Source organism: Bombina bombina, chromosome 8 (assembly GCF_027579735.1).
Source record: "Bombina bombina isolate aBomBom1 chromosome 8, aBomBom1.pri, whole genome shotgun sequence".
Classification (NCBI taxonomy): domain Eukaryota; kingdom Metazoa; phylum Chordata; class Amphibia; order Anura; family Bombinatoridae; genus Bombina; species Bombina bombina.
Genome location: NC_069506.1, coordinates 301,548,985 through 301,559,375, shown reverse-complemented (window position 1 = coordinate 301,559,375; position 10,391 = coordinate 301,548,985). Strand labels below are relative to the sequence as shown.

At 43.2% G+C, this 10,391-nt stretch overlaps 1 protein-coding gene across 1 annotated transcript in view; it reads right to left on the bottom strand.

Moving 5' to 3' along the window:
• The window catches only part of LOC128639020 (amyloid beta precursor like protein 2), a 101,241-nt gene extending 91,170 nt beyond the window's left edge, over positions 1 to 10,071 (bottom strand). Inside the window, exons 1-2 of the mRNA XM_053691160.1 lie at positions 10,057 to 10,071; positions 9,121 to 9,240 (exon numbers count right to left, since the gene is read on the bottom strand). Of these exons, the coding sequence (XP_053547135.1) occupies positions 9,121 to 9,240; positions 10,057 to 10,071 (135 nt within the window). The remainder of the gene's footprint in view (positions 1 to 9,120; positions 9,241 to 10,056) is intronic.
• Between the last annotated feature and the right edge of the window lie 320 nt (positions 10,072 to 10,391).

Genomic DNA, 10,391 nt, shown 5'->3' with positions numbered 1-10,391 from the left:
GGAAGCCACAGCTCTGGTGGAATGAGCTGTAATTCGTTCGGGAGGCTGCAGTCCAGCAGTCTCATAAGCCAATCGGATGATGCTTTTCAGCCAAAAGGAAAGAGAGGTAGCAGTCGCTTTCTGACCTCTCCTCTTACCAGAATAGACGACAAACAAGGATGATGTTTGTCTGAAATCTTTAGTTGCTTTTAAATAGAATTTTAAAGCACGAACCACGTCAAGATTGTGTAAAAGTCGTTCCTTCCTAGAAACTGGATTAGGACACAGAGAAGGAACAATGATTTCCTGGTTAATATTCTTATTAGAAACCACTTTTGGAAGAAAACCAGGTTTGGTACGCAAAACAACCATATCTGCATGGAACACCAGATAGGGTGAATCACACTGCAAAGCAGACAATTCAGAAACTCTTCGAGCAGCAGAAATGGCTACTAAAAACAAAACTTTCCAAGATAATAACTTAATATCTATGGAATGCAAAGGTTCAAACGGAACCCCTTGAAGAACTGAAAGAACTAAATTTAGACTCCAAGGAGGAGCCACAGGCTTGTAAACAGGCTTGATTCTAACTAGGGCCTGTGCAAACACCTGAACGTCTGGTACAGCTGACAGGCGCTTATGTAACAGGATAGACAGAGCAGATATCTGTCCCTTTAAGGAACTAGCTGACAGACCTTTCTCCAATCCTTCTTGGAGAAAAGCTAATATCCTTGGAATCCTAACCTTACTCCACAAGTAACCCTGGGATTCACACCAACAAAGATATTTCCGCCATATCTTATGGTAAATTTTCCTGGTGACAGGCTTTCTGGCCTGTATCAGAGTGTCTATAACTGATTCAGAGAAACCACGCTTAGCTAGAATTAAGCGTTCAATCTCCAAGCAGTCAGTTGCAGAGAAACTAGATTTGGATGCTTGAAAGGACCTTGAATTAGAAGATCCTGCCTCGATGGCAGTTTCCATGGTGGGACTGATGACATGTCCACTAGGTCTGCATACCAAGTCCTGCGTGGCCACGAAGGCGCTATCAGAATTACCGAAGCCTTCTCCTGTTTGATTCTGGCTACTAACCGAGGGAGAAGAGGAAACGGTGGAAAGACATAAGCTAGACTGAATGACCAAGGCGCTGTTAAAGCATCTATCATTGCCGCCTTGGGATCCCTGGATCTGGATCCGTAAAGGGGAAGTTTGGTGTTCTGACGGGACGCCATCAGATCCAATTCTGGAATGCCCCATAGCTGGGTCAGCTGGACAAAAACCTCCGGGTGCAGTTCCCACTCCCCCGGATGAAAAGTCTGACGACTTAGAAAATCCGCCTCCCAGTTGTCTACCCCTGGGATGTGAATTGCAGATAGATGGCAGGAGTGATCATCCGCCCATTTGATGATCTTGGATACTTCCTTCATCGCTAGGGAACTCTTTGTTCCTCCCTGATGATTGATGTACGCTACAGTCGTGATGTTGTCCGACTGAAATCTGATGAATTTGGCCTCCGCTAGTTGAGGCCACGCCTGTTGAATATCTCTCTCAGCTCCAAAATGTTTATCGGGAGAAGAGATTCTTCCCGAGACCATAAACCCTAAGCCTTCAGGGAGTTCCAGACCGCACCCCAGACTGGCATCGGTCGTGACAATGATCCACTCCGGTCTGCGGAAACTCATTCCCTGAGACAGGTGATCATGAGACAACCACCAGAGAAGAGAGTCTCTGGTTTTCTGGCCCATTTGTATTTGAGGAGATAAATCTGCGTAATCCCCGTTCCACTGCTTGAGCATGCACAGTTGCAGTGGTCTGAGATGAATTCAGGCAAAAGGGACTACGTCCATTGCCGCAACCATTAAACCAATTACCTCCATGCACTGAGCCACAGAAGGCCGAGGAATGGAATGAAGAGCTCGGCAAGTATTCAACAGTTTTGACTTCCTGACCTCTGTCAGAAAGATTTTCATTTCTACCGAGTCTATTAGTGTTCCCAGGAAGGGAACCCTTGTGAACGGGGACAGAGAACTTTTTTCTACGTTCACCTTCCACCCGTGAGACCTTAGAAATGCCAGAACAATGTCCGTATGAGCCTTGGCTCTGTGGAAAGACGACGCCTGTATTAATATGTCGTCAAGGTAAGGTGCTATTGCAATGCCCCGCGGTCTTAGCACCACTAGAAGGGACCCTAGCACCTTTGTGAAAATTCTGGGAGCGGTGGCCACGAATTGGTAATGTTTGTCCAGAAAGGCGAACCTTAGGAACTAATGGTGATCTTTGTGGATAGGAATATGTAGGTACGCATCCTTTAAATCCACGGTAGTCATATATTGACCTTCCTGGATCATCAGCAATATTGTCCGAATGGTTTCCATCTTGAAAGACGGAACTCTGAGGAATTTATTTAGAATTTTTAGGTCCAGGATTGGCCTGAAAGTTCCCTCCTTTTTGGGAACTACGAACAGGTTTGAGTAAAAGCCCAGTCCTTGTTCTGCAATTGGAACTGGGTGTACTACTCCCATTTTTAGGAGATCTTCTACACAGCGTAAGAACGCCTGTTTCTTTGTTTGGTCTGAAGACAAACGAGAAATGTGGAACCTTCCCCTTGAGGGAGAATCCTTGAATTCTAGAAGGTACCCCTGAGCAACTATTTCTAATGCCCAGGGATCCGGAATGTCTCTTGCCCAAGCCTGAGCAAATAGAGAAAGTCTGCCCCCTACTAGATCCGGTCCCGGATCGGGGGCTACCCCTTCATGCTGTCTTGGTAGCAGGAGCAGGCTTCTTGGCCTGTTTACCCTTATTCCAGCCCTGCAAGGGTTTCCAGGTTGCTTTGGGCTGGGAAGCGTTATCTTGCTTTGCACCAGCAGAGGTTGCAGCAGCTCCGATCCTGAAGTTGCGAAAGGAGCGAAAATTAGCCTTGTTTTTGGCCTTAAACGGCCTATCTTGTGGAAGGACATGGCCCTTGCCCCCAGTGATATCTGAAATAATTTCTTTCAGCTCTGGGCCGAAAAGGGTTTTCCCCTTGAAGGGAATATTTAACAGTTTCGTTTTGTACGACACATCCGCCGACCACGACTTGAGCCAAAGCGCTCTTCGTGCCATGATGGCAAAACCTGAGTTTTTCGCCGCTAGTTTAGCTAACTGGAGAGCGGCATCAGTGATAAAAGAATTAGCCAGCTTTAGAGCATGAATTCTATCCATGACCTCATCGTATGAAGTCTCCCTCTGGAGCGACTCCTCCAGGGCCTCGAACCAAAAAGCCGCTGCAGTAGTTACAGGAATAATGCAGGCAATTGGTTGAAGCAGAAAACCTTGCTGAACAAAGATTTTCTTCAGCAATCCTTCCAATTTTTTATCCATAGGATCTTTGAAAGCACAACTGTCCTCTATTGGTATAGTTGTACGCTTAGCAAGTGTTGAAACAGCCCCCTCTACCTTAGGGACCGTCTGCCACTCGTCCCGCCTGGGGTCATTTATGGGGAACATTTTCTTAAAGATAGGGGGGGGGGACAAAGGGTACACCTGGTCTCTCCCACTCCCTAGTCACAATATCCGCCACCCTCTTTGGGATCGGAAATGCCTCAGTGTATACAGGGACCTCTAAAAACCTGTCCATCTTACACAATTTTTCTGGGACCACCATGGGGTCACAATCATCCAGCGTAGCTAAAACCTCCTTAAGCAGGACGCGGAGGTGTTCCAGCTTAAATTTAAATGCTAAGGAATCTGAATCTGCCCGCTGAGAAACTTTTCCTGTATCAGAAATTTCTCCCTCAGACAGACCTTCCCTCACTGCTACTTCTGAGTTTTGTGAGGGTACTACAGATAAATCATCCAAAGCTTCTGATTGCTCATCCTCTGTATTTAATACTGAGTTATCGCGCTTTTTTGGAAAAACTGGCAGTTTGGATAAAAATGCTGCAAGGGAATTATCCATTACTGCTGCTAATTGTTGTAAAGTAATAGGGGCCAATGCGCTAGAGGTACTAGGCATCGCTTGCGCGGGCGTAACTGGTGTCGACACATGGGGAGAGGAAGAAGGACTATTCTCATTACCCTCTGTTAAAGAATCATCTTGGGCTACATTTTTAAGTGTCACTGGATGGTCTTTAAAATGCTTAGATGTTTTAGCACACTTTACACATAAATGCAATGGGGGTACCGCCATGGCTTTTAAACATAAAGAACAAGGTCTATCTGAAGTCTCAGACATGTATGACAGACTTATACAGCACTACAATACAGAAAAAATCACTGTGTCTTTAAATAATAAAAAGCACACACTTTTTTACCAAATCAACAAAAAACATCCAATCTTTATGAAAATTTCACCACATGATTGCACACAAATTTTCAAATCAATTAACCCCTTATTGACCAAACCGGAGCAAATTGCAGTAAACAACCGGTTTAACACACTACAACACGGCGCCACAGTCTTTGCTGTGGCCCTACCTTCCTTTAGGGTTATTTGTAGCAGAAATATAAGCCTCCTTGATGTCCTCCTGCACTCTCAGGACTGTACACGTGAAGCTGCATGAAGCTGTCTTGAAAATCAACTGCGCAACTGAGGTGCAAAAATGAGGCCCCCTCCCTCTTCAGTCTAGAGTTATGGGGCCTTCCTGAGTCAGACTAGGCATCTAAAAATATGCCAGGCATAATAAAAACCCCAAAAGTGTGTCCAACGTTTCAAACACTTGAACAAATATAAGATTCCATTAATAAAACAGTCGATTTAGCCCATCACAGTGTCTACCAGTATTTAAGCCCTTAACTGAAGCCATCCTTCTATACTGCGTCTCAGAAAATGGCTTACCTTCCCTCATGGGGATTTCTGTCAGTCTTCTAGCATTACCAGGTCTTGTTAGAAATAAATGACTGAGCATACCTTAAGCAGTTAAGCCTGCAAACTGTTCCCCCCAACTGAAGTTCTCCGGTACTCAACAGTCCTGTGTGGGAACAGCAATGGATTTTAGTTACAACATGCTAAAATCTTTTTCCTCTCAGCAGAAATCTTCATCACTTTCTGCCACAGAGTAAATAGTACAAACCGGCACTATTTTAAAATAACAAACTCTTGATTGAAGAAATAAACTACTACAAATCTAACACCACAAACTCTTTACCCTCCCGTGGAGATGCTACTTGTTAGAGCGGCAAAGAGAATGACTGGGGGGGGCGGAGCCTGAGGGGAGCTATATGGACAGCTTTGCTGTGTGCTCTCTTTGCCACTTCCTGTAGGGATTGAGAATATCCCACAAGTAAGGATGAATCCGTGGACTGGATACACCAAGTAAGAGAAACAGGTATGCTAGATAAAATTCCCATGGACATATAAACGCATCTATCATGTGAGCCTTTGGATCTCTTGATCTTGCACAGTACCTTGGAAGCTTGGGATTTAAGTGAGAGGACATCAGATCTATGTCATGGATGGCTGAGGCAATTCGCCTCCCAGTTGTTCACACCGGGTATGTGAATTGCCTATAGGGAGCATTGATTCATCTCTGCCCAAGACAGAATCTAAGACACTTCCTGCACGTTCAGTGGACTGCGGGTACCCCCTTGTATGCCACCGCCGTGATATTGCCCGACTGGAAGTGGATAAACTGTCCCTCCCTCAATAGGGGACAGGACTGAAGAGCCTGTTGAATCGCTCAAAGTTCCAGAGTGTTGATTGGTATCCTCACCTCTAAAGGAGACCAAACTCCTTGTTCTCCTCCTTGAATCCCAGACTGCCCCCCCCCCAGCCTGAAAGAATGGCATCCGTTGTCATGATAGCCCATGACGAACAAAGGTAGGATGCCCCAAGCGTCAAAGAAGGAGATTGTGTGACGGAAAAATCCAGTGCAATCTGTTTATCCAAATGTAGATCATTCTTTGACCACTGATTTAGCATAAATAATTAAAAATAGCAAGTGGAGACGGCAAATGGAGCAACTATAAAACCCACCACCTCCATGCATTGACCTACTGATGAAAATGGAGAACTTTACAGGGAGAAACATGCCTTCTGAAGCTTTATTTTATGAGGTTCCATAAGAAACAGACGCATAAGGACTGAATCTATTATGACTCCTAGAAATGCTACAATTGTAGCAGGATACAATGGAGCTTTTGGGAAAATTGATTCTCCAACCATGGTCTTGGAGAAAAGAAAGAAGCTTGTGAGCATGAGCAATAGCGAGTGACGAGGAAGGGGTTTGCACTAGGATATCGTCGAGATATGGTGCAATTGAAATTCTCTGAGCTCTGATTACCGCCAATACAGTGGCGTCACTAGGGTTGCTGTCACCCGGTGCGGTAAGTCATGGTGTCACCCCCCCCCCCCAGAAAGCAGACACACACAATAACACAGGCAAACACACATACAAACACTCAGACACACTTAAAAACATACTCAGATGCACACACAAACACTCGGAGACACACTCAGACACACACACAAAAACACACACACAAAAACACTGAGACACACAAAAACTCAGACACACACATACAAAATATGTAAACTGCACTGCATTAATTATAAAGCTCATGCCTAGAGCTGCTCCCTGGCTCAGCAGAACATCAAATGAAAGATAAACAGAGCACTCTAAAATAAATCACCGAAGAAAAGGTTTAGGCGTGCAAACTATGAAACTTTTGCTCTCTGACTCTGTTCCAAGTCTGTCAGTGCACAGCCCTGGGCCGCATGTCACTGAGCAGTGAGCACAGATAGGCAGGCAGGTTTAGGCTAGCAGCACAACTTTGCAAGCCCCACGGCACACCCACAACATTCATAGTGAAATTGGGCAGGGCAAAGTACAAACAAGCAAAAGCAGCCGGGAAAACTATTTGTTGAAATTGCAGTACTGGCTCAAGGGGCAAAAAAATTGTGTGTCTACAACTTCCCCAGTCCCACTAATGTTCACAAAAGCCTGCCTCTAATAAAACAATGTATGCATCTCAACATTGTATTTCTTTGAATTTCAATAAAATGTAAAAAAAAATAATTTTTTTTTCTGGTGTCACCCCCTGGAGGGTGTCACCCAGGTGCGTCCCGCACCCCCCGCACCCCCTAGTGACGCCACTGCGCCAATAATGCACCCAACACCTATGTAAATATGCATGAAGCTGTGGCCAGACAAAACGGAAGAGCAACAAACTGGTAGTATTTATCTAGTAATGAAAACTTCAGGAACAGATGAAACCTGTGGATAGGTATGTGAAGATATGCATCCTTGAGATCTATGGTCGCCATAAATTTATGCTGTTGCATTAAGGGTAAAATTGTGCGGATAGTTTCCAGTGCCTCAGAAAGAAAAAACTATAAATAAAGTGCCCTCCTGCTAAACTGGATTGTGCACTAAGGAACTGCTAACTGGTTAGCAGTTTTCTTAAAGGGCCAGATACCTATTTTTTAATAAGTCCCAAAAATGGTTTGCCAGAGCTGCCAGAGGGCTGTTAATGGGCTATCTTATCTGACTGTGTTCCTGAAAAGAATAAGGCCAACAGGGACCTGAAAAAAAGTGTGCCATGAGGATAGCAGGCTAAGTCCCCTGGCACCCATCCACCGGCTTACCAGGCATGTACCAGGGGTAGGCTAAGTACAAGTCCCCATGTGTCATATTATTAACATGTATTTACTTTCAGTGCCATCAAACCTATTCCTGTGCTACACCTGTAATTGGATCATTGCTCTTGCTATAAAGTTCACCTTACAGCTCTCCTCTTTGCTTGGTATTGTGTTCTTCCTAGAGCTCCGTGTCAAGCCCCTCCTCTTGGAATTATTCTGAACTGTCTCTACGTTTTCCTGGCTTGCCAATCCTCCAGCTGCTGCTGTTCTTCGCAAGTTCCGGAATCTCTAGCGGTGACGTCACACGCCGACCGATCTCATTCAGCTGCTGCCGCTTCTACCCGCTCTCGCTCCACGCTTCATACTAACAGCTCAGGTTAGATCTATTCCATCGTCTCCTAAAACTAAAGCTGCTTATCAAACACCTTCTAGATTTAGTTTGCCTAACATCTGCTAAGCTGCTTGCCGCAACTTTAACAAACTTAATTCCTTCAGCCTCATTCAGCAAGTACTTATAATCTTGTTACCGTATCTGTTCTCATTTGCCTGCCATTTTCATATCCTGTGTATTTTCTATGTGTCATCAATTTATCCAAGTAATTTCTTATTCATAATGTCTTTGCCTAATTTTCATAAACATATATATATATAATTTTTCCTCATGTGAGTATTGGCAAGGTTAACCTTCTGTATAAAAGGTTTGTATACAGATGCACACCATAAGCCATAGATTAACTTGTAAAGTCTCTTGCGAAATATAAAGTTTCTTATATGTTCAGCCTCCACCACCTTGCAGGAGATTTACAAACATACATACATTTAGTTAAAAATTAGTTCTGCAGTTGTGATCCTTACATTCATTGTATCTAAACTATCCTCCACAGGACGTTTATGATAGAAATACCAAGCCACAACATGGATCCAGCAGACAAACATGTACCGGTTCTTACAGAAAGAGTAGAGACTCTCACACAGGGTTACAATAGTCTTCATCAAGAGAATACAAACTTGAAATTGTATATAAATGAAAAATTACAGTCTTTGAGCTCCTCAAATTTAGCACCAGATCCCGAACCCAGTCCTCCAGAAAAATTCTCTGGTTATAGAAGGCAATACAGAGAATTAAAAAATGCCTGTCTTTTGTATTATGCATTAAAACCTAGGTCATATCCTAATGATTATTAACTACCATATCATATCTGAGAGGAGAACCCCGTAGCTGGGCTAACACGTTTTTTGAGACTGATGACCCCCATCTTGTACTCCTTAGAAAATTTCTTCAAAGCCATGAGTCAATTATATGACGACCCCAATAAACAACTCACTGCAGAAAATACCATGAGGTCTTTAAGACAAAATAAACGACAGGTGGAGGAATGTTACTGATTTTAAAAAATGGTCAAAAGACACACTTCGGAACGACCTGTCGCTTAGAAATCAATTCCGGTTAGGGTTATCTGATGCCCTAAAAGATGAGTTGGCGATAGGACCTACCCCTCAACCCCCCCCCCCCTCCCCGTTCCCAGAAAATGTAAAATTCACCCGGATGGGTGTTCACCGCCTCGAGCCTGCACCTAACTCACATTGTTCACTGGATGTAAGTTTCCCATGCTGATATCATTTCTGTAAAAACTGAATTGAATTGTTTCCATCCTATGTATGTCACTTTTCTTCTCGATGTGGTGCACCCGTTTGGGTTTCCACTAAATAAAGATATTAAAAAAAAAAAAAAAAAAAAAAGATGAGTTGGCGAGAGTTCAGCTACCTGACTCTCTTGAAGAATTAATCAACCTTTGCATAGTTCTTGATAGAAGAATCAGAGAAAGGAGAGTTGAGAGGTATCAGTCAGATCACCCAATAAAAAAAAACATACACTCCAAGTTATCCAGAGCATAGCATGAAAGTTACTAACAAAGATCCATCTGAACCAATGGAACTAGGATTTCTTAGAGGACCTCTGAACCAACAGGAAAACTAAGAAGACGCAGTAACAACCTCTGCATGTATTGTGGAGCGCCAGACCACACAGTAAAAGATTGCCCTCAATTGCGCACAAGGAAGGGTAAGCAAAAAACTACTGCTAACTGTTTCACAACATGTAATAAGCTTTCTTCTCACTGCCTGTTATCTATTCTTTTACAGTGGGATCAACATCAAGTTCAAACCCAGGCTATCCTTGATTCAGGGGCTAGTTTAAATGATATTGATGTAGATTTCATTCATCAAAATAAAATTCCATTAATTAAAAAAGCTAACCCTACTGTGTTACGTTTTATTGATGGAAAACAAATTTCCCCAGGTCCTATACAATATCAAACTATACCACTAAGAGTTACTTCCAAACAGAACCACACTGAATATATAACATTTGATGTTATTCCATCACCTCTTTACCCTGTAATTCTAGGAATTACCTGGTAATCTTTACATGACCCCAACATTACTTGGTCACTTTCTACAATAGAGTTCACTTCAGATTACTGCAATAAGACATGTTTTCATTCACATGTGTTACTTACAGATACATCCTCCATACCCCCACAGTATCAGACATTTTCTCATGTTTTTGACAAAAAAAGAGGCTGAAAACTTGCCTCCCCATAGAAAATATGATTGTCCAATTGATTTACTACCTGGAGTGGACATCCCATATGGGCATATTTTCCCTCTATCTGATTCAGAACTAGAGTTCTTAAAAATCTATTTGAGAATTTAAAAAAAGGGTTTATTAAACCCTCAACTTCCCCTGCTGGAGCAGGGATTTTCTTTGTTCGTAATAAAGATCAAAGCCTTAGACCTATAGTGTATTACCGTGAACTGAATAAACGCACCATTAAAAACCGCTATCCCCTTC